Below are 24181 nucleotides of genomic sequence, written 5' to 3'. Positions count from 1 at the left end.
TCTGTTGCCTCAGATAAGGCAAAAAAAAAAATGCGCCCATTTTCGTTGTTATAAATTCTCCATTCTCCGTTGAGTTGGCTGACACACGTTGCGCTTTTCTGGCTCCTATTGCGTTGACTAAAAAAAAATTTCTAAAACAATGGCTGAAGCTAATTTTTCACTGTCGCATTCAAATAATGCAGCAGCCATCGACGACCAAATACGCTGCGAATTCATTCAAGGTAATTTTAAACCAGTTCAAACTATTTGAATATTGTCTAACCAAACAATTCGACGAAAATATAAGGTTTTATTATCCTCTCGGATGTTCTAATTGTCTAATTTGAATTTTCATGTGTACAATTTAACTTTGTCTGTCTGATGCGCAATTTCTCTGCAGCATCTCAACTTCAGGTTAGATTGAAAACGGGAAACCTCTACTCGATAGAGGAGTTCCAAACAAGCAATTGTAGAGTTAGATGTGCCAGTTTTCATCCGATTCACTCCAATGTTCTGGCCTGTGGTTTACGTCCCTTACGAAAAAATCTCATTAAAACTCATAAAGAAATACATGAGAATAACCTTAATTCTCATTCATTTTGACGTGATATTTTGGTGAGATTAACAGCAAAATATCATTTATTTGATGACTTTTGAGTTTTGATGAGAATTTGTGACATTTTCATGTTCAAATCAGCCGAGAATGTCATAGTTATATAGTCCTGTTATGATTATAATTTGAATTTGATACCGAAAAACTTTAATTAATCAACATTTCACACATCTAAACAACCGAAAGCAACGTAATGTTCTGTTTCGTGTTGAGTTTAGTGCAGATGATGTTGTTTTACATTTTCCATTTCGACCATTGTGATTGTCCAAAATATATAAAATTCTTTGTTTCCCGACTAAAATGGCGATTAAACATCTCTCATTATCATAGATACACGAAGGGTGTTAACTGCTACACATTAATTCAGCGTTGATTATCGCTTAGAGGATAGGTTAGCCACAGTTCACTTATCCGAGTTTAAGGTATGTAGCTCACCGTGGATTGAGACTTTCTTTTGCGCTCGACATCCGCTGAACGGATCGTGAATATTTTAGCACATACAAGTTTGTCTCAACAGAGCCCAAAAACCAAAGTAAAGATAAACGTAAAAATTTGGGCGAAATAAAAAAATTACGGTAGGCTATAACGATTAAACTTCTCAACAACAAAAACCCAGAAGAGTTGAAATGGTCACTCTCGAAAATTGCTGACCATCAAAAGGGGAGAATGACTGTAGATCTTTTAAAACAAATTAAAATATTTAAACCATGGGTAGACTTTACCGACTGCCATTGGCTAAACATGATTCGATACACCGTGCACTGCTTCAAACTGCTCGTTATTTCAAATAACTATTTATCAACTCGAAAAATTAATTTGCAAAAAAAAAACTCAGATATTCACATTTAATAGACGAAGCCTTTTCGTTCGGAAAACGAAATGGAAGAGGGCGGGGCAGTGTCAGGAAATCAATGAGTTCACGATAATTGTTTGCTTTTGACGTAAATAGATTTAATTACTGAATGTTACATCTGCATTTAATCTGCATTTAATTTGGATAATGAGCTTTAATCTTTAAGAAACATTCATTGGCTTGGGTAACTTTTATACCGACTCATGTTTTACGAATCTTACGCGGAACCGTTTTTTAAATCGACCAATAAACGAACCATTTCAATTTTTTATTATGACATGTACATTGTACATTTTGACTTACAGTCATTTTTTACAAGAAATAATTACGAGCGATAAAATTGGAAACGGCATCAAATTTTCGTTATCCATAACGCTTTCACCTGTCGCCAAAGATATTGTTATTATCAGCAACGGATCGCAATCATTGTCTAAATCATGAACTTGAATATCAAAAGGTTTCTCCTTATGAAACGTGATGGCGTTAACTGATTATTTGTATCATGTCTAAAAGTTCATAAAACTGTGCTGACTAGTGAAACAGTTAGGGCTAATGATAAACCACGTAAATATCGTCACAACTCATTATTTAAACTTTGTGATATACCACGGGCGAAGTCTCTGTCATCTGCTAATAACTGTATGTCCTGAATTGTTTCGGTTAAGGTTACAACCTTTTCAATGACGGGCGAATTACTTTATTCGTTTTTAATTGACTGACAGCGATTGAGGCTTTTTTATTGACAAAAATCGGTAGTTTGCTTTAATGTATGTCATGGAAAATGAGCTTGTTAACTGACCGCACGATTCGTCTTGTGAGTTATCCCTTTATCGCCATTGGACATTTATCCTTGAGTGATTCAGGAATTGAAGCGTATCAGTTTCATTACCGTGCTAATAGAATAGCATAGTTATATAATCTGTTGTGATTAGATTTTTAATGAATACCACAAATTGTCCATCGAGCAGGAAAAACATTTACCAATCTTGTATGAGATTACGTTGTGGATTTCTTCGATTTCGGACAATTTTTAAGGAAACGATTAAATAGTTGGATGTCACAGTCCAAAATAAGAAGTTGGCTTAGTTCCCTATTAGCATGGCGAATTGTACACCTTTCATTACCATAAACACACGAGGGTGTTGACTGCAACACATTAATTCAGCGTTTATTATCGCGTCGAGGGAAGGTTTGCCACAGTTCATTTATCCGAATGTTTGGTATGTAGCTCAGCACATCCATGGATTAAGATTTTCTTATTGCGACGTTCTTTTGCGCTCGACAACCGCTGAATGGATCGTGAATATTTTACTAAATAATAGTTTGTCTCAACAGAGCCCCCTACCACAGTTAAGAACAAAGTAATAATGTGTATGAAATCAAAAAGACAGTAACAACCCAGAATAGTTGAAACGGCCAATCTCGAATATTGCTGATGAGTTCATCAAAAGGGGAGAATGACGTAATAGAAAATTCAGTTCGGTGGTGGTGCGCTCGTCGGTGTGAAATACGATTAAGACATTAAAAAAGAGTAATTTGATAAAAAGAGGGGAGATCGCACCTTTTCCTAATAGAAATCAAAAGGGAATATACCCAGCACACAAATGCATTTAGTAAGGAGAAAATGATAATAAAAAAGACACAAGCCCCGAAAAAAGAAATAAATTTTCATCAAATAGAGAAAGAAAATTTAGAGTCACGGTAGACGCCGAGCTGTCGGAGTGTGGTGGAGGCAATGCATTTTTTGGTGTGTTCCTCCCTTCCAGTTTTTGCTATATAGGCATATAATATAAAATCCACTCGAAGAAAAACGTTTTATTTCATTTTTCCAGATTTTTTTTTCTCTTATTTCAAACCGGAGAGCTCGATGATATCCCCTACTGCTTTATTTCAGCCGCAAGATGTTTTGAAAACGGGAGAGAATCTTTTATCTTATAACCTCTAAAAGATCTTTTAGAGGTTCGTAGAGGTTATAGGATTTACGTACGTAAATCACGTGATTGTAACCGCGTAATCGTGTTTAAGGGGCCAGACTCTTCATGTGCACTAACCAAGGCACTAACAAAATGGGAAGCTAATTGCCATCTGATTGTTGGCAAATTTGACGAATTGGACGAATTGGATGTTCCAGCACGAACATCCGTTGAGTGGAATGTAAGTATTTACAAAAAGAATTTTCCCTAAAAGCCTATAGTTGCTAAGGGAACGTTTTGTCATTTAATTATCACTCGAGTTATTTAATATTTTGCTGTTTCGTTGAAGAGCGACGGGACCCAGTTAGCTGCTAACTGCGACAGTACAGCTTTTCGAGCTTCAAGCTATAGACGGGTTCGTTAGAGTCCGAGTTAGAGTCGTCAGCCCAAATCTATTTGACCAATCAAAAATCAACCGAAAACATTTAATGCATTATTTTGCTGATTTAAGTTACCTTAATCGTTCTGTCTCCTGAACAAGAAGCTAAATATTTCGATTTTTCGTTCCATGCAAGAGAGCGCACCAATTCCTGCCATTAAAAGTAAGTGAATGAATAAATATACCGAGTATTATGTAAAATCGAAAATGGGAAATGTATGTCTCGTTTACACCGTGTCCCTTCCACATTTTTACGCCATTGTTTTTTACTTCCAGAATTTGTAATACTCCACTATTGTAGCCGCACGCTATTCGGTTAGAGGAGATCCACTTGACGGTGGAGAACCTATCAGATTCTGATACGAATTTTTTAAGTACTAGTGGTTGATGCGAGGGGGCGGAAACTCAAAAAAAGTTTTTTGTAGGTGAGAGTTTTTTGTTGTTTTTGGAAAGTTTTCCGCGCCTTTAGACAAATAGCACAACAAGACTGAACAAGACATAGGGTTTTTGCTTATGCGTAGGTTATTTTCTTTTCCCGGTTTTCTTGTGTTTTTTAACTTTTCTAGCGAAATAAATGGTTTTTTGGGACTTTTGTTTTACCGGAGGCGGTTATACAGCGGAGTTGTCAGATATTTATTCTTTAAATTTATAGAAGCGGGACAATTGATTGACAACTTCTGGTTCCCGTTTTCCCTTACCATATTGTACCATTGACACAGAACACGGGTTTCTGTTTTTTCATCCACATTCCACTCATTCACACAACGAATACTTTTCCCATCCATTGCAACTAAGGCAAGAACTTTTCCGAGGAGATAATCTCGTCCATCTGCTGTAATAAAAACTGCCCAAAGGCCGTTTGTGAGGGTAGTTTTTTCAACCTTTTTTGATTATTCTCCTTCTTTAAAAAAAAAACAGGGGGGCAACCTGCAAATCTCCACTAACGGTCGCTGCTGTTTTCCCACACCATTTCCTCTAGAAACCAACAAATTGTCTGTTTGGAAACAACTTGGGTGTGTACATCAGGTCGGACAAGAGTAGCAAAGGCTGTGTTTTTAATGTTATCATGTACGGGATGAGTCTTGGAAAGATCCCGGAATGTGCCATCCATGACGGCCCCAAGTGTGTCGAACTCATAATCCCTGTCTCCTTCTTCCAAGTTATTTTCATGAGACTCTCGGCTGAAAACATCTTCTCCTTGGTCATAATGCGATTCATCGCTCTCGTCAAGAGGTTCATAATCGGCCGACGAGGTCGAATTTTAATTTTTTTCTTTTCTTTTTTTTTTTTATTCTAAAGAATTTCTTAGCTAGCTGCTTATTAAAGCAATACTTGTACTTGCCGGACACTCGCAAATCTAATAATTACAGGAAAACCATTTAAAAAGGAATGGATGGTTGGTTTAGATCAAATAATAGTTATCAACCTAGTTTTTTCAAATCTTTTTCGGCATCGTCGATAGCGCCATCGACGGCATTTCCCACACGTGTTGGTTTTGGCTGGTTAAAAGGGCCATGAAAGGGCACTCGAAACGAGGATAGGACAGGACATCCTTCACTCCATCTGCTGTCGGCCATCATCGGTACACACAAGTAGCGATGTGACTTAATGGACTGTGACGAATTGTTCTAGGTGTCGCGTTAATCGAAATACCCTTAAGCATTGATAAGTTTTTAGTTTTCCCCCTGGTTTTTAACCGAAATGTTTGGGGTTTTTTCTTTTCGTCAGCAAATAGAGAAAAATTTGCTTTTTTCCTTGTTTTTTTTTTCTTTTTTTCCGATTTTTCTTCCCTATCTTATGTTTTGTCATTTCGCGCCAACAAATTTCTTTTGGCGCTTTACCTTTTACTTTTTGGGTAATTTTTTTAAACTTTTTTGAGTTTCCGCCCCCTCGGGTTGATGTTGCGTCGTCGAACATAAAATCACAAACTCATCCAGAAACTCATTCACAGATGTTGGGGGCTATTTTTCGTCATGTTAATTTGACAAAGTAATTTCAAAAAGAATGTTAAGCAACTTTGATTTCAGCAGGGTTATACTTTATAAACAGCAAGCACGTTAGGATCGAATGGGTTCCAGACAATTTTCAAGTGCTGCGAAATCTTGGTGGAGTATTTAAATAGCTTGTCGTTATTTGGATAATTCCAAACGGCAATCAAGCCATTGTAACAGATGCTTTGGTATTCATCCAAGGAAGATAAGGGTGAAGAATTGGACTTGATTGCGTGGTAAAATTTCATTTTGATATATCCTGTATCCTATATAGATCTTTATTTGATTTTCCGTCACAACATTATTGACTGTCTTGTTTAACCAGCGGACTTTTCAACGGGGATATTGTTATCTGCTCTCCGTGCTGCGCGGATGAGCATAAATATCTCCAATCGGAGATACACGGGAGGCCATCCGCTTAAACAAACAAGAAATAGAAAGATAGAAAGTTACTATACACACCAAAGTGGTTATTTAAACGCGGCTAGAATTTCTCAATAGTCGAGTATAGCTATTCACGGAATATAATGTAGTACTATGTACACAGTATAAATATTATCAAGAGGCCAGCACAACCAGAGAGTCGTAAAATATGTTACAATGCAAATCAACCTGGACGGGCCTTGACCCGCCCCCCTTTGTACACTAGCAAAATGATTCTTCTCTCTCTCTCTTATATAATATCGTATATTTATATACCTGCGGGACAAACCGAATTTGACGTACACACAATCTAAGAGCTATATAGCTAGCTAGATAATATTATTAAGAGGTGAAAGGGAATTTATTATTAAGAGATAGTCGGCAAATATAACTTGGTAGATAGAAAATTGTCTCAATATTTATCTTGATCAGATCAATAGGAAAAAATTCTGATATAATCTCGGCAGATTCATATCTTCGCGCGCCACACATCCTCCCGAACGAACGACACAAAAATTCCAGTTTTATATGTATTTTTTCCCCGACTGCTGTTTTTATTTGTTCACGGTTGAATTGATTTACGAGCGATGACTTTTTCGTGATTTTCGTCACTTGAAAGTGTTGCACGCCGGTCGTAATCTTATTAGATTCCAACGGGATTAATAATCACACCGTGAGTGGCGTCACGGACGTCTAGTCACCCACACGAGACGCAAATCTTCTTTTTATTTTTATTATTTCTCTGTAAAGAATAAATCTGTCCATTTACGGAGTAGGAAGATCATTTCAAGAGATATCGAATTAACGTCTAAGCCATTTATTTTATTTCACGAAGCTTGCGCACACTTTCGAACGTGATCGTGTCGAATGATTATACGCAGTGGCGGCCCTCACACGTCGTTAAAAAATCCAATTGAAAGAGACGCCCCTGTGAGGGGGTCTGGTTGTAATAGACAATTGCAATTAAAGATAAAAATATAATAATAAAAAAAAAGGTGGATTTGGGATGTAGATAGCCGAAGGCCATTGACACGTGTCGCCCATAATCAGCTGAGTCAAATTTTCTTTCATTTACCACCACTCCCGTTGGAATTTTTTGGCGGGGGATGAACAAGAAAAATGTGCAACGTTGCCGTTTTAAAAATGTAATTCCAAGTGTCTCACTCACTTGTCTTCAATCGTTTTCCATTCGCCTTTAGTCCTAGTCGGAATCCCGTCCCGAGAGCTGTTGGTTGTTCGTTGTTATTTTCTGTTAAAAAAAACACGTTCACGCGCTGCGGGATTAGAGTTGGATCGTGTGTTTGATCGTCTCAGAGTTTGGCTGGCCATTGTTTGATCGATTGAAAAGAAAAAATCACGTGGTAACTAGAAAAAAAACCCTTTTTTTCCCAATCAATTTGTGTGTCATTAGGTTAAAATTGATGTGACGACCACGTGGGGTTTTTATATGGCCGCCAGTTAGATAATTAATCTATCCATATTTGTTGTTGGGATATTATTTTTTCCCTCTCTCACCTCGTTGTATAATTTCACAGAGATATGGACGATCGTATTTCTTTTTTGTTTTATCTCTCCCGACTACTACTTTGCGCAAGTGTGTGAAATCCAGCTTGGCCGACATCATATTTTCGTCTTGAGTTTGTGTGTGATGCAATTTATAATGCAATATTTTTTCTTTTTACGATTTAAACAGGGGGAACTTGTTTGCCAGTTGGTGGAAGATCAACAGAGCCTGACGTCAAACGAAGAAACACAGTCTACACGAATTTTTCCTAAGGTAAATGAAAAATCTTTTCGACACTCGGGTGGATTTTGTTGCAGGTGTTTTTCTCGTTAAAAGATGGCGGAATTTATTTTATGTGGGGATCGGGTTCTCTCTCTGTTACGGTCTCTTTGTTTTAACGATTGTAATAATTATTTTAGTTTTTTGAGAAACCACGTGACGGTTTGTCGGTTAATTGTTGGGAGCCGAAGGTCTTGTGTGGGGTCGGTCTTTTGTTTGATCGAAATTTTTAAAACATTGTGTCATTTTTCTTAAGATGTTAATCACACAAAAGATGTGAGGTTTGTTTTAGTAATTTTTCTGGTGGGAATATTTTTGTTTGTATCGACGGTTGGCGTGATGGCGTCATCCACGCCCATTTTTTAATATTTTCAGACGCCAGGGGAAGAAAGTTCTTTTTGGTTATTGTTTTTCCACCTGGAGCGCGATCAGCGTTTAATTGAGATCGAAGCCCGTATATATATTTTTATATTTATTATTTCCCTTGTTGTTGTGTGGATATTCTCCCATCACTACGGGAGGTTTTGTAAAAAAAAAAAATTTCTGCGTGTCACGATCTGATTTTGCGGTTTTCTGGCGTTTATTTCCTTTGTGTACCAAAAACAACAACAATAAGCACAGGCATGTCCAGGCATCAGCAGCAGTTGAGCAGCATGCCCTCCTTGACGCCGAGTCACGATCATCATCAACTAGACGCCATTTCATCAGCCGACCTTTCATTACAGCAGCAGCCAATGTCTTCTGTTGTCAAGATGACTCCACGCCGCAAACAGGTAAAAAATGATTGAGCATCATTTTTCTAAGTATAAAGGTGTGAAATTTCTCTCTCTTTGATCATAAAATTCCAGGCTTACGGCGACGTCATCAGCGAAATGAACAACAAGACGTCGTTTGAATCTCGGCGAATTCATCACGAGGATCCTGAGATCCACACGATCGTTCCTTCTGGCGACTCTAAACGTGTCGTGTTGATTTCGTCGAAATCTCGAGGATCTGATTGGGACTTGACGATGGTGAAAGACGAGCAGGACAGCAACAATGGAGTGGAGAGTGAAGATAGCGGCTTTCAACTGGATGCCGATTCGTCCAGCATCAAGATAATCGCCCCCGCTCCCGTTAATGATGCACCCGCCGACATGACGGTCACGACCCAAAAGGTAAGATATTTCCCTTCACTCCTATGTGATTGGAGGGCGTTGCTTTAAAAAAAATTTGTTTCGCTTATGCCAACATTCAGAGTGGGACGACCGTGATTAACATCACGCCGCCTTGCAAGATGGAGCACAGATTACTGGAACATTTGCACAGCACTCCATTGCCGTCCATCGTCAGTGCCGAAGTCGCCAGAGATTGCCCAGATTTAGGGTATTTTAATAACAATCGACATTCTTTCATCCATTCACTGGTATAAACAATAACAATTTCCCAACAGCAAAAGACGGACGAGTAGCGTGTTGGAAGCCAAGGATTCCAGCAAATCTGTCGGAGAGATGCGTCAGCAACCCCAGGAATTGAATAAAGGTATTATTAATCTTTTTCTTTTTGAAAAGTTTCTTGAGAGTGCCATATTCGGTCGTAGCGTAACATAACCAGTAGAGAGTTAATAAAGAGGTTGGCTTTTTTTTCTTACTAGAAAAACGGGGGCGATGATAAAAGAGTCATTCATCATTGTAGACATATGGCCTCCAGCGTTTTCTCTTGGTTAAATATTTATGTATTTTTCTTCTTAGCTCAGGAATGAGAAAATACTACTATGCGATGACATCGTGTCTTAACCAAGTTAGGCAGGTCCTTGAGAAAAAGGACAGTGTTTGGGCTTTTTTTTGCTCTTGTTGTTGTAGTTGTTGTAATGGTTAATAATCAAAGTCGGAATAACGAATGAGACTTGAGCGTGTTATTAAAAATTTAAGAGACTTTCAACTCTGGTGGTTTTTCACCCTTGGCCTGAGGGGGGTATATTTTATTATTATTTTATGTTTTTCTGTAGGTCCCGACCAACTTTTCCCGGCCGATTCGTACACAACGACTTCAGCGACTGGAGCTGTCAAGCTCAAGATTGATGAACGAGGCATGGCGTCTATTCCACCGCTGTCGGTGCCGACTTTGCTGCAGCGCACCGTGGCTAGACATATGGATCATCCTGCCCTTTGCGTCAAACGTGATGGAAAGGTATACATTCCCGCAATCAAACGAATTTTCGCTTATTTCACAGTTGTTTGTTATTTAAAAATTTTTTAACTTTCCCTTTTTTTCATGTAATCACTTTGGATGCGTGTGCCAACTGCTGGATTGAATGAATTAAACAGTGGATCAAGTGGACGTACAAGCAGTACTTGCACGATGTGAGGGTGTGTGCCAAGGCTTTCATCCGCTTGGGGCTGGAACGTTTCCATTCGGTTTGTATTTTGGGTTTTAATTCACCCGAATGGATCATCGCCGATTTGGCTGCCATTCACGCTGGGTATGTTTGATTTTTGGCCTAAATTTTTCTTTTTTGTGCTGGTGGTGGGGTTCGTGTCGATGATGAGGTTTGTCTCGGTGTGATTTATCTTTTGACAGTGGTTTCGCCGCTGGCATTTACACTACGAATTCGGCCGAGGCGTGTCTGCATTGCGCCTTGAACGGGCAGGCCGACATCATCGTGGTGGAGGACCGCAAACAGCTGGAGAAAATCCTTTCCATCAAGGACCAAATTCCGACTTTGAAGGCGATCGTCCAGTACACCGGAAAACCGCACGTCGAAGGAGTCATCACCGTCAGTTGACTTATGCGGCACCTTCATCTCTATTTTTCCTTCCATATCATTTTCTTATGTGTTCCGTCGACCGCAAAAGAAAGTCGTGTGCTCTTATTTATTATCTTTCTTCTTTTTTCCCTCAGTGGTCGCAATTGATGCATTTGGGCAACGCCACGCCTGACAACGTCTACGAGGATCGTTTAAAGAAGTTGGCCGTCAATCAGTGTTGCACACTAATCTACACGGTTAGTAGTGGTAGTTTCCTTGACAGTTTCCGGAGGGTGGGCGATACCGGCTCTCACTAATAACTAAATAATACCGTTTTTCGTTTTAAATTCTTATTACCAAACAGTCTGGAACGACGGGACCTCCGAAAGGCGTCATGCTGAACCACGACAACCTGACTTGGATTTCCCACAACCTGGCCACTTATATGAACTTGCGAGACGGCAAGGATACGTTTCTCAGTTACCTGCCGCTAAGTCATGTCGCAGCTCAGGTCTGTACTTTTAAATAATGGCCTGGAATTTGTGTTTTCTCTTGGTTTTTAATTGCAGTTGGAATTTTTGGTTTATTTGTTTAGATTACCGACATCTACGCTCCGCTATCTGTAGGCGGGACGGTCTACTTTGCCGATCCTGATGTTTTGAAGGTTTGTGTGTGTGTTGTACAAGTTAAACCGTTCATCGAGTGGGTTTGGCAGCGCGCATTCCTTTTGATTACGGGGTCATTAAAAATGTTTGGCAAAAATGACTGGCTCATCAAAATCCGTTACACTGGGTCAGGTTAAAAAAAGATGAACGTAGCAGCAGCAGCAGCGCTGCTCTCTGTGTGTTTGTGTGTTAGAAAAGAAGAAAAAAAAAGAAGGGGAAAAACGAGCCCGCCCTACATATTTTAGCCGGACAAACAATAATAAAAAACAAAAAGGACAACAAAGAAAAGAAGTCGAACCTTGATTTCTTTGTTGTTTTTTTCTTTCTTTTTCACGGGCTCTTGCCTCTCACTTAATAGTCACCGGGGGGAAAACAATGAGTCACTTTTTGAATTGCGATTGGTACGCTACGCGGATATTTTGACGCTACGAAATGATTCGAACGAATGTTTTCCAATGAAATTCACGAAATATTTTATTAAATATCATTATTCGAAATAACATTGTTTTCCGATTGCTTCTTTCTTTCTTTTTTCTCTTCTTTTGAGTTTACGATGGAAAAGTTATAAAGTTGTTTGTGTTGTGTTTTCGTTATTGCCTGAGTCCGAGTCCAGTGAACCTAATCTTTTGCTTGGCTTATTTCATGTCGTGTGCAATGCAATAAATAGGGGGAAAAGAAGAAGAAGAAAAAACAGATTTTTCTTCTTTTTATTTTCAACGGATAGGAACGCGCAAGTTACATTTTCGAGTGCGATCAAATCATCCGGATTGATCTATGATTGATCAAAATATGAACGAACTTAGATGCGGCTGCAGAAAGAATGATAGGGAATGCAGTTCGCTCTGCAGGTGCCCAGAGACTGTATGCTCGTACAAAGTAATCATTTAAAGCATGGCCAAGCCAAGGGGTCCGCAACTCAAATTTAATTTTTTTATTTAATTTTTTTTTTTTACTTTTTCCTCTTATGTTCTTTCTGTATGTTCTTTCTTCGTGTAAAGTCAATTTCTTTTGTTTTCTTTTTTACAGGTTAAGGCATTGGGGTGGAAATGTGCATTGGATCCGATCGCGTGGTGGTGTCATGCAGGGATGGCAAAATTTTGGTGAGCCAAGTCATAACCATGGCACAACAAATTTACCAAGGGGCGCACTCGCACAACAATGCCATTCCTGTGGCATATCTTCGTTGTGGCGGCGCCATTCTCAATTCGGGCAACCTACTGGCGGATGTCGTCAAGAATGAAGCTGTGTTGGTGGCTTGTGCTCCCGAGGATGAGCCGGCTACCACCTCCAACAGCACTTGCAGCAGCAACATGCCGTTTTCTTTTGGCCGACCTGCGCTGCGCGAATTGTTGCAGGGCGTCGAGCCCGGCGGCCAGATAAACCGGGACGGACGCAAAGCCGTTCGCGACCGCACCGCCGAGAGTAATTCGCATCCGCACAAGTACGTGCTTCGACAGCAGAAGCCCTCCCAGGCGAACAAGGCAACGCTTGCTTCACGGGTATATTTCTTTTTTTCTTATCACCTTTTGCCAGTCTCGTTTGTCTCAGCTGTTTTTCCCTTTTTTTTCCTCCTCCCGCCACATTCCGAAGTCGAAAGCTCAGGCTCAAGTACTCCATAACAAGACGGTCCTCTCACAGACGGAAGAGTTGCCCAACCGACTCCACAGTCGCGAAGAAGTTGAAGTCTTGCTGAAGCTGAAGTCTTGGAAAGTGAAGCCGACTCAAATCGAATCTGATTTGCTGACCGTGAAACAAGATGAAGAGTTTGGGATGGATCAATCCCAGAAGTAGGAAGCCCAGCAACAACAACAAACATATGAAGTGGATGTCCAAACACTTGCCCGAATTGGATTTCTTTCAGCAAGAGAAAAAGATCCTCTATTACAGGTTGGTTGAATTTAACTGTTGGTTTTATAATTAATTGCTAAATATCATTCGATTGATGAAATAGGAAGTCGAAAAAGAACGCCAACCAGCAGCAAACTGCCATTTCAGTTTAGAAGTTATCGAGAACGATTGTAAGCTTAAAAAATGGCTGGCCGAAGAGAGAAAACAGTTCAGCAGTTTCGGGACCAGCTGGACCAAGCCAAGGTAACATAGTGTTAGTGTGTTTTCTTTTTCTTTCTGAAGTGTTGATTTCTCTCAAACGAAAAAAAAAAAATACCTGCTTGGCCGGGGATAATCGTCGTGTGTTGTTGTGTTGTTGTGGGCTGGGCCAAAAATACAGTGGCCGCAGCCACGGCTAGGAAAAACAGCCTTAACTCAGAGTGTTTCTTCAGAGGCCAACCGCCATCGCCACATGTTAGCCACACAAACTCACTGCCCCGTTTGCCTCCTTTTCTGTCGTTTTTCTCTTGTTCTTCTTTGCAGTGGCTTTTTCTTTTTCCACACTTCCGACTAACAACCTCCTTTTCATTCCTATTAACTTTGTTTTCTCTTTTCGTTATTTTTCCGTCAGACTCCTCGTCCATCCCTTTGCGTGGTACCTGGGTACTGGTAGATCAACCTTATCTAGTACACTGGACGGGCTTTGTATTTGAATCAATCAAGCGTTGCCTTGTTCGCCTGGGAGGGCTTCTGCTGTCGAAGCACGTACTTGTGCGGATGCGAATTACTCTCGGCGGTGCGGTCGCGAACGGCGTTGCGTCCGTCCCGGTTTATCTGGCCGCCGGGCTCGACGCCCTGCAACAATTCGCGCAGCGCAGGTCGGCCAAAAGAAAACGGCATGTTGCTGCTGCAAGTGCTGTTGGAGGTGGTAGCCGGCTCATCCTCGGGAGCACAAGCCACCAACACAGCTTCATTCTTGACGATATCCGCCAGTAGGTTGCCCGAATTGAGAATGGCGCCGCCACAACGAAGATATGCCACAGGAATGGCATTGTTGTGCGAGTGCGCCCCTTGGTAAATTTGTTGTGCCATGGTTATGACTTGGCTCACCAAAATTTGGCCAACGCCGCATTTCAAAGAGCGTTGGATTGTCTTATAACCGACGCCGAATGGAAGGGTAACGATTTTTATTTTTACAACTAAATCAAGTCGGAAGAACTAAAATTATTTATCTGTAACACGCAGGAGGTCTTCGAAACCGTTTGGATTCGCGCTTGCTAATGCGCTGGTCTTCAAAAAAGTGCGTGAAGGATTGGGTTTGGATAAGGCCCGAGTGATCTTGTCGGGTGCCGCGCCTCTCTCCAAAGAAGTGGCCGAATATTTTACGAGTCTGGATATTCCCATCTTGGAGGTATGTGGCATAAGTAACGTATTATTGTGACTTGCAACAACAACAACATGGGGCAGGGAGAGCATTTTGAGATTTTTCTTTTTATGGTTTTTATGTTTCTCTTACCCGGTGCAGGTCTATGGAATGAGCGAGTCGACGGGACTGCACTCCATCAACAACATCACGAAAGGTTACCAGCTCAACAGCGCTGGAAAATCGGTACCGGGCTGCCTCACGAAAATTGCTAACCCGGACAAGGACGGCAATGGAGAGGTCTGATATTATTTCAACATTTTTTTTTAAAGAAAATATTATGTTTTAGAATGTATTTTCACGGTTTGTTATTGTTTTGTTCAGATTCTGATGGGCGGACGGCATGTGTTTATGGGTTACTTGAATGACCCTGGCAACACTTCGTCTGTTGTGGACGCTGACGGCTATCTGAGCACGGGTGATGTTGGTCATACCGACAAGTTTGGCTTCGTCTACATCACTGGCCGTATTTAAGTATGTAGATACATTTCCACACCTCATCCATCACGTTGCGCAAATCTTTTTTTTTTTCTATTTTTCTTCGTGTTGATTATTAACACTTTGTTTCCTTTTTCTTTTATTTCAACGTGTGGCGGCGGCAATCGCAGGAAATTCTCATTACGGCTGGAGGCGAAAACGTGGCTCCGGTTCTCATTGAAGATGACATTAAAGCGGAATTGCCCATTGTCAGTCACGCTATGGTTGTCGGTGATAGGCGGAAATTCCTTTCCATTCTCCTGACTTTGAGGGTAATTTAAAAAATTATCTTTTTTCTATGTTGAATTTTGCTGTAATTCTTTTTGGGGTATTTTCCAGACTGAAGTGGATCCGGATACGCAAGAGCCGTTGCCCATTTTGACCCGGCCGACCCGGTGAAAGTTATGGCCTTTCGCTGGCTGTCAGCTGAAACGGTGACGGACGTCATCTGTGCGGCAGAGCGAGGCATGGCTGAATGCGATCCCATGGCCGCTTTTACTATTTTAATTTACTCTTCTTCGGCTCGAGTTAGAGTTAGTCCCAGTTTAAAATGTTCAGTCTCATGTTTAAGGCGTTTTTATTTTTAGATTTATCTTATTTTACAGAACTTGTTAAGCGGATTATGATCGACTTGAGCAGCAGCGATGACTTCTTCTTTTGACTCAATATCATCGGTTTCTAATGGCAGTTCCAAATTTGTACAGGAATTACAAGGTTTGTAATTCTGATTCAGATTTGGGAATGGCAATGGAAACCGATGATTGAGTCAAATTATTACTCTTCTGTCATATACTTTTTTTTTCCGTTTATTACGGTTAACTTTCCGTAGTTGCTATCCGATGTGGCATATTGTTGCAGCCTAAGCTGGTGAAAGAATTTTTTGCATTGAAGTTAACCTGTGGCTGTTTCTTGTTACGGAAGATGCAACCAATATTTTGTTAATTTTCTTTGTGTCTGCAGATTACCGTTTGTATGATGAGGAGGAATTGAAATATGGGAGTGTTTAAACTGTTTATGTCGAACAAATAATAAACATTGTTTCGCGATTGGAGAAACGAGGGGGAAGTTGAGTGGTTGGTAGATAAAATAAAAGTTTTGTGTTAACAGAGAAAATGACGTGGTAAGTAGAATATCAGTTTCTAACCATTAACCGTCAAATAATTAAAACCTCCTCATACCAAAAATATTCCTTACACCACATTCATAATTAATTCAAAGTGAAACTATACATATTTATGAATTTTTATTACATCATATCCATTATTACTAAATATTTTTATTTAAAACATGCCGTAATTTAATTAACTATTACAAAACAAATCTATTTCGTTCGTACACATTATTAACAGATACTCCAACATCAAATAAATCGTACATAAATAACTACCTAACACAAATTTCCACACTTTTCTCATTTGTTACTTAAATTGCCACATATAATCAATCCAGACAGGGGAAAACTCTGACTTGATCAACTGTGCCCACGGTGATTACCTGGACAAGGAAGAAGAAAGAAAAATTCGAAGCAAGTTTTACTAGGGACTAATTAGTCATAGTAATCTTCCTGGTTGGACTCATGACCCTCCTAAAGGATCATGCACCTTCCAAGTCGCCATTCGACTAGAGCCCTCCTCATCCTCCTGGTTTCACAGCGGGTGGGTGTCCGGCGGGCGTTGGTTAGTGGTTAGTTAGGGAAACGGGGCCACAGAAAAGAAGGGAGCCCAGAAATGCACTTATGCACCTGTAAGTTATCTACATCTACCTAATTTATTGATATTGATCGAAAGCAAGCTCTTCTGTTACCGTCAAAATCTTAAAATTGTAGCACAAGGGCGAAGGGTTAACCTGAAATTTAATAAAATAATTAACTAAGAATGCAGTAAAAACAAGATTTTGAGAAGATACCTGGAATAAGTTCAACATCTCTCTGCATATTCCACTAGTGGATAAGGTCTGGAACAGCGGCAAGGGATTAAACTAAAAAGATTATTTAGATGTCAATTTTAAAACAAGATTGCAGTGACAGAAATCAATACCTCAAATGAATCAATTGAAAGGAACCACAGTTCTAAAGGAAGAGCTCAGCTGCTCAGGTAAGAACTTGCAATTTATCACCTAGAAAAATCAAACAAAAACCTCAAGACAAACACAATGAATTGTAGATGTAGAAAATGTTATTTAGTGTTCAAACTGCAGCTCACCATTATTAAATTCAGAAAAAAAGAAAGTGAAATGACGACTCAAAGTTCTTGGATTTGAGATTCACCATTTACAAAACATTTATCTGAAAGACAAGAACAGAAAATTTGTAAGATAGCTGTGGTATTACAATTTTTATTCCATTTTTAGTATGGGCACACTACAGCTGCAGGATTGATGACAGCTTATTAGAATTCCTGGCCAGCTTCAACAATGGTCGTCATTACGTGGCAAATGATGACAAATGGACTGGTAAATATGCATGAAACATTTAGTTAACATACTACCAAGTCAAGTTAGTTTTTCAGTTTCAAACATGGTAACTTATGCTGAATATTGATTTCACTTTTCGAATTCTTTCGATTTTCCACATTTCAGCTGTCACTCTGTCAGCTTCTTCCTTTGGGAGCTTGGGACAATCGTCTCGTCTGCATGAAGCACTGGCATCATCTAGCGGTTGTTTTTAACAATTAAGACGATTGTCCAGTCTGCCGCTAGATGGTATTGAAATTGTTTTTAAAATGGCGAAATGTGTGAAGAGTTTTGTCATCATCTGTTTTCGAATTTTCCTGTTTTACTGCACAAAATCAACCAATTATTTACATGTAAGCTTATTGTTATTATTCTAATTACATAGTAGAAAATTTTCTATCACTCACTGTGTACTTGACCAATTGACTAATTGTGTACTTATTGTACTTGGAATTCTAGAATATGTACCTGCCGTCTAGTCATCAGATTAAATTTGGACTCCATTTAAAAAAACCAATTGCTCAACCCTTCTATGACTCACACGCTCAGCTTCATCTGCATCATCCTCTCACATCTTAGACAAAACTGCAAGCTGTTATGCCCAAAAGTTGTGGCATTGCATATACGGTTACAGGTAAGCATAACCTTCCGATTTTGATACCTCATCATCCATCAATGCAATAAAATAATCTCAAAATTCACACCCAATTGATTAACAGGTTCCTTCTTGCCTTACACCTTTAAACACTTGGTGGGGTTGTTGCGTCATGAAATTGTATTGCTGCCATTTTTTCTGCATCTCCCACTTCACAGCTATAAGAAACGAGCCTAAACAACAGAAAAAAGCTTACAACAAATTGAGATAAAAGTGTGCTTCTATGTTCTTGATTTATCATGTAATTAACTTTGGATTCCACCTTGGTCGTGGGTATTTATGGGCCTCACTGGAGTCACTGCAATGTTAAAACCTTTTTCTGTTCTTTGCTTTAGGAATTCATAGGTTGTGTGGTATGCCATTGGATCCCTTGGATTTCGCAAATCAGCCGCCGATGTCAATCTACAACGCAGTTTCTTTATTGGAATTGTGTGGTCCTGGAACAGAGATCCTTGATGCTGGCCTTTGTCCATTACAGAAGAGTGACTTCTACCAACTCTCTGCTCCATCCTTATCTTCGCTACCCACACTCATCTAGCTTCTTTGCTTATTATGCTGCTAAACAATTTATCGTACTTCACTACCGAGTTAGACCAGTCGCTTCAGTCCGCCTGTCACTCTTCACCGAATTATGCCCAGGTACCCGACAATTGACTTATTTTCTTAGATTATCTACTAGCGATCTACTTGCGGTAAACTCTATGTCTATGTAGTAATTCCAAAATCAGGGCCTTCTTGCGCGCAAAGTATTATTAGACGTTTCTTTTTTCTAACGCTAGATGGCTTTTCGATAATGTTCAGCTGTCAAAACAGTCAGCTTTAGTTACTTTGCACATCTCTTTAAACATTTATCGGCAGTTATTGTGTGAAATTTTTAGTGGTAACTGACGATATCTATTCCGCCAACAAAGCTCACTTGTTAAATTATCGATTTTTGCTTTTTCTTTCTACTTCCGGTTTTCTTATTTCAGTCAGTAGTTCAGTAAATATTCATTCGACGCACAAACAAACCACATATTCGTGATCCTCGTTAAATTTGTGGTAAAGTTCATGTTTTTATTTTTACGTTTTCGTACTTCCGGTTTCGAAAATTTTCCTGAACTATAGTTCAGGAAAATTCTCGATTTTGGCAAAATTTTGGATTTCGTTTAAATCACACCTAATCGACCCCAAATTTCATGGAGATCACGAATATGTGGTTTAATTTGACGACAGCTCAAAGGTTAAGGCGCTGTGGTTACTTCCGGTATACTTTCGGATTTTTTTTTTTTTACTAGCAAGTAAGCTTTGTTATTTGTACAGTTCTCAATATTGTTAGGTAGATTTTAAGCAATTTAAAGCGGGCCTTTAAAGTTTTTAGCAAAAAAAAAACAGACCAATGTACCTATATGTACTATGTGACTATTATGTAACTTTTTTTGGCATCTAAGAATTTTGTTGTCTTTATTCAGGTAATGCAGATGAGATATCAAGAAGATGGAATTCCGAGACTCGTCGTCAACGTGGATCATCGCGACCGGCACCAAGATTCGTCATCAACGCGGATCATCGTATTGTTGGTATTGTTTCGTTATGTGTTAGTTAAGCCGTTGGCTGCCACGCCTTTGTTCTCCCCTAGCTCCTTAGCACGGGCCTCCTAGAGGCCTCCTAAAGCCGTGCATTCCATCCTCCCTTGTCACCGTGTCAACCCGGACTTGTCAGCAATGGCAAGTCCAACCTTGGTCATGGATCCTTCAGACATGGCCCGTAGAGAGTAGAAAACAACCTACGGGTTGTACGGCGTGGCAGCCAACAGGTTAGCTAATTGTATGTGTGTATATGTGTATGTATTTATGTTATGTTTTTAAAAAGTGAAGGAATTGTGGGTGGAGGTGGGACAATATAAGCAATTTCATAAATTAATATAAATGTTATTTATTATTCACTAAACAATCAAACCCCACCGTAAAATCAAACGCACAATCATGTGTATAGGAATGAGGATACCATGATATCAGTATGCAATCAGTTCTACTATTGAGGCAGACAAAATATATTTTATATCTGTTAGAATCTATACCCAAAACCGAAAAACCTCTGAAACACATTGCAAAAGAACACATTCTCCCCATAACTAACGAGCGACGCTAACTGTTATTAACAACACCATGACAATTCTCTGAAAATGAAATTTTTCTACAATCAAACACAAACAAGAACACATCTTATTAGGCAAATCCTGACTGAATATGCTCATCGAAGCATATCCATCTGTAGTCCTCATTTCTACCACAAACACCACAATCCAAAATCTTGTCAGGAATCTAGAGCCATTTCATTTCAGGATAACACCATCACCACAGACTGGATAGAAGCAGCTCACCACACCAGCACGATGGACTGCATGCAGCAGCTCATCACACCATTCATCAGCTGGCTGCAACAAAAACATGAGCACAATAGACTGCATTGCAGAACCTCAGACTTCACCTGGCGGTGAAACCTATTTGACAAATTTCTTATTACTTAGATGAACAGATTTTAGATGAACAGGTAGTATCTAACGTGTAAAATTACACCAAGACATGAGTAAAGTTAAACTATGTGGTGAATAACCTTAAGTAATCGAAGTCAAATGTAAATGTAAAGCACATGTAGAAGCTTTCTAGGAAAAAATTAAAAGAATTGAAAACAGACTAAGTAATGATCTAGAAAAGGCTAACATTTACCACAGCAGAAGAAATGCAAGAACACATTTGAATCAGCCATCTGCTTCTGTAGTCCACACTTCCATAACACCACAAAAATCTCCAGTCAGGAATCTAGAGGAAACAGTGAAAAGTAAGTTGATTATTTCAAACATTATACAAAATGAAAAAAATGTGACGGAATGGTAAAGCATGAAGACAGACCACGTAATTCCCTAAAATGTTGACTGACCTATTAACTACTTACAATCATTTAGCATGCTGGACTAGAATACACATCAAACATGTGACATGCACAATTCCTTCAAAAAATCGCATTGCCTAATCTCAGGAAGAGCAAGCCAATTAGCCAAAACTTTCTAAGCTAGACTCTAAAGATTTCACATCAGCAGATCGGTTTTTACAGTTTAACTGGTGTTTATAGGAGAACGTAAAGCAAAAATACAATTTACCAGCCGGGAAAAGCCATCACTCCTGAATGCTGTCGTTTCTCGTGTCGAATGCCAGCCGCCATCTTGATAAGAACCGGCAACATTGCCATTTGCAGATATGCAATAAACGTCCGCATCTCCGGGACTCTGGCATCTCTGCAAACTTCAAAGAGCCAGAGCGGGAAGCAAGCGGCTAAACTCCGACTGTGAACTATGAATACAAAATGTTCAGCATGTTCAGCTCCACCAGTGTCACTGAATCAAATTCGGACTTTAATTCAAATTAGTTGCCGTTCTCACAGACCTGAATTGTTTTCTTATTCGATTCCTGCCCTGTAGAACAACAGCAATTTCATTTCGACACAATCGAAAGTGGGAGAGGGATCAGGAGTGTCCAGTGGATCTCTGCGAATCGAGTAGCTCTCGGCTTACGCGAATACGGGAGAATTGAAATTTGGGAAGTTGACGAATCGACGACTTCCGCAAAAATCGTTAAACAATTCAAACTTACACGTTACCAGGAAGTGAGTTTTGTTACCCAATGTCATGTCATGTGCATGTCCCATTCGATATTCTTCTTTTTTTTTCATCAGGATACGATCGAAGATTTGGCATGGGACGAAAGGACGAAATGTTTGGCCGCTTGTTCATCAAGAGGAAGGATTCAGGTGAATTGTCGTTGGTCATCGGATTGCGGACGTACCATCTTAAACTTTTTTTTTTCGTAGATTTGGTCAATGGACAGCGACCGAACCATTCACGCCATACAGAGGAAAGACGTAACCTGTTTCAAATTGGCTTGGCGTCCAAACAGGGAGGGGGAGGGACAAACGGACGACGAGGGAGTGGAGGCGGCCAGCAAATCAGCCGACAAATTCATTTTGGTTGGGTGAGTTTATCAACGGAGTGAAATTGTGAAAAATGGGATTGAATGAAGAGGTTCGCATCTGCTTTGCGATATTTTCCCCAAAACCTTCGCGTGCATTTTTTTGAACTTCGAATAGCCTATTTTAAATTGAGTTTGAATGAATTTGCGGATGCGGACCCTTTGGGACTGAAGGAAGGGATAGTGATTTCCTTTTTCCCGCGGCAGGAATGGACAAGGAGAAAGGGGAGATAAATTTCGCATTTTTCATTTTCATTTTTATTACAGTGGATTGGACAACGGACAAATTGTCATTTGGACTCCGCTGGCAAAGGAAAAGACGAGAATTCTAAGGCAACATTCGAATTTGGTACTCGCTGTCGTTTTCACCCGACGGGCGCTTTCTCGCATCAGCGAGTTTGGATAAAAAAATCATCATCTGGGCAACTGAGGTAAAGAAAACTTAAAAACTAAAACGGATATAAAAGGAGTGAGATTTGATTTGTAATTACAATAAATATGTTCAACGTTATTTCAGAATTGGGAGCCCCGTTTACACCGGCGAAGGAGAAAAACGGGTTCAACATTTCTCGTGGATGTCTCGTCCGTTTACCGATTTGCAGCAATATAGACTGACACTCCAGTCACGCCATGGCAAGATATGAACAGATATTCGTTTTTTTTTTCGAAAAGAGCACCTAATCAATTACAACATAATTCTTCCAAGCATTTAATCCGTCCTTTACAGTAATGCACCTACAGCAACTAATTCGTATTATTTTGAATCCACATCTTTATGTTATTAGGTTTGTGTCGTGGAATACGCCATCGACCAGAGCGCAACCACGGGCAAAAGATGAACGAAAATTGCGAATGAGAAACGGCGAATGTTCCATTGGATTCGGCTGCGACTAAAAATAAACGTCGCATTTGAACTCTCGTTCATCAACCTGGCGCCTGTTATGTAACTTTAATGCGAATTTCATGACCACTCGCACACCGAGATTTGCATGACCCACCCAATTCAAATCAATCAAATACCAACATCGAAAGGAGGTGCTGCTGGTGTTGCGGCAGGGTTACTTTCGCCTTGTCATACAATTTTCTCGTTGGACTTTGCCTGATGTTTTCGTTTTGTTTTTCTTTTTTAATTTTGTTGTATAAAACAGAACAAGCGTGATCTGCAGTCGTTCTACAAGTATTTTAAGTTATTTTATGAACCCTAACTGAGTACCGGACTACTGGTTAACAAAAACTGGTTAAAGAAAACGTTCCAGTCAACTGCCGGGAATAATTCTACTCCGTACTATCTAACGACTTATAATGAATGCCACCCATTAGCCAAAAAGGAAGAATAGAGTTAGATTTGTCCTACCTTTAAGCCAGGGAAATGCAGTCAGGCATTCACAGTTGCTCCATCCGTTGAAGAGTTGAATCCAGCAGACGGGATAGGGAAAAGGAAGTCCTCCATCCTCGTGGATACACCCACACTCACATGGCCGTGCACGAAGAAGAAGCAGATGAAAACCCAGGGAAAGAACTTGTTTTCTCCAATCGAACAGGAAGCTGTTTATCTCAACAGAAAATAAAAAATGGGCTATAAAAAATATGTACAGAAACAACAAGGAAAGAAAAGTTGAAAATGAGAGTTATATTTTTAATTTAAGGTTTACCCATACGTAATATATGCATTGATGCAAGTCATTCATCAATAAAATACCTAGCAGGTCACAGAAATAAAAATAACAAAAATATCATTACCCAAGAGATGATCCTTAGATTGTTATTGGTGTGACAAGTCAAGCACAAGCAATAGTTGCATACCTTGTGGTTATGATAGCTGCTTCAGGCCGGGATTCAGGCCTCAAATCTGTGCACAAAGTAAAAGGTTAGAGTAGGTTTTTACCCGCGTCACGCTAGCCTTTCCCTACTTCAAATAGCCACTGGTGGACAGCTCCACCACCTCATTCACTTCACGCAG

The 24181-nt window shown here is 39.8% G+C and overlaps 1 protein-coding gene and 4 long non-coding RNA genes across 6 annotated transcripts; 4 read left to right on the top strand and 1 right to left on the bottom strand.

Annotated features, from left to right (window-relative positions):
* Nucleotides 1-7402: 7402 nt before the first annotated feature.
* On the top strand, nt 7403-11564 carry LOC124312997 (long-chain-fatty-acid--CoA ligase ACSBG2-like). 2 transcript variants are annotated; one of them, XM_046777645.1, is made up of 12 exons: nt 7403-7572; nt 7905-7988; nt 8611-8767; nt 8843-9151; nt 9232-9359; nt 9427-9515; nt 9982-10163; nt 10301-10455; nt 10554-10749; nt 10875-10976; nt 11084-11230; nt 11315-11564. In XM_046777645.1, exons 3-12 carry the CDS (start codon nt 8618-8620, stop codon nt 11519-11521), a joined length of 1665 nt encoding a protein of 554 aa, XP_046633601.1. In that variant the 5' UTR covers nt 7403-7572; nt 7905-7988; nt 8611-8617; the 3' UTR covers nt 11522-11564. The 2 variants fall into 2 exon arrangements, with proteins under 2 accessions (XP_046633601.1, XP_046633600.1); XM_046777644.1 differs by having other exon boundaries at nt 7404-7572; nt 8616-8767.
* Nucleotides 11565-13419: 1855 nt separating this feature from the next.
* Nucleotides 13420-14028, top strand: LOC124313716. The gene is made up of 2 exons (XR_006911021.1): nt 13420-13475; nt 13843-14028. It is a non-coding gene; the product is annotated as an uncharacterized LOC124313716 (long non-coding RNA).
* Nucleotides 14029-14344: 316 nt separating this feature from the next.
* On the top strand, nt 14345-15676 carry LOC124313543. The gene is made up of 5 exons (XR_006910737.1): nt 14345-14388; nt 14457-14874; nt 14959-15108; nt 15243-15383; nt 15451-15676. It is a non-coding gene; the product is annotated as an uncharacterized LOC124313543 (long non-coding RNA).
* Nucleotides 15677-16600: 924 nt separating this feature from the next.
* On the bottom strand, nt 16601-17316 carry LOC124313619. Its single transcript, XR_006910893.1, has 3 exons — nt 17148-17316; nt 17017-17088; nt 16601-16956 (listed from the first exon to the last, which is right to left on the bottom strand). It is a non-coding gene; the product is annotated as an uncharacterized LOC124313619 (long non-coding RNA).
* Nucleotides 17317-17812: 496 nt separating this feature from the next.
* Nucleotides 17813-18409, top strand: LOC124313632. Its single transcript, XR_006910917.1, has 3 exons — nt 17813-17915; nt 18022-18196; nt 18282-18409. It is a non-coding gene; the product is annotated as an uncharacterized LOC124313632 (long non-coding RNA).
* The last annotated feature ends 5772 nt before the right edge of the window (nt 18410-24181 follow it).

Source organism: Daphnia pulicaria, chromosome 9 (assembly GCF_021234035.1).
Source record: "Daphnia pulicaria isolate SC F1-1A chromosome 9, SC_F0-13Bv2, whole genome shotgun sequence".
NCBI lineage: Eukaryota > Metazoa > Arthropoda > Branchiopoda > Diplostraca > Daphniidae > Daphnia > Daphnia pulicaria.
This window is presented reverse-complemented; position numbering and strand designations above follow the sequence as displayed.

Excerpts from the sequence above, each read along its gene's own strand:
- LOC124312997 (XM_046777645.1), top strand. The coding sequence starts at position 8,618 with ATGTCCAGGCATCAGCAGCAGTTGAGCAGCATGCCCTCCTTGACGCCG. Across the intron at positions 10,456-10,553 it reads TTGGCTGCCATTCACGCTGG|TGGTTTCGCCGCTGGCATTT; the intron begins GTATGTTTGATT and ends ATCTTTTGACAG. Across the intron at positions 10,977-11,083 it reads GTTGCACACTAATCTACACG|TCTGGAACGACGGGACCTCC; the intron begins GTTAGTAGTGGT and ends ATTACCAAACAG.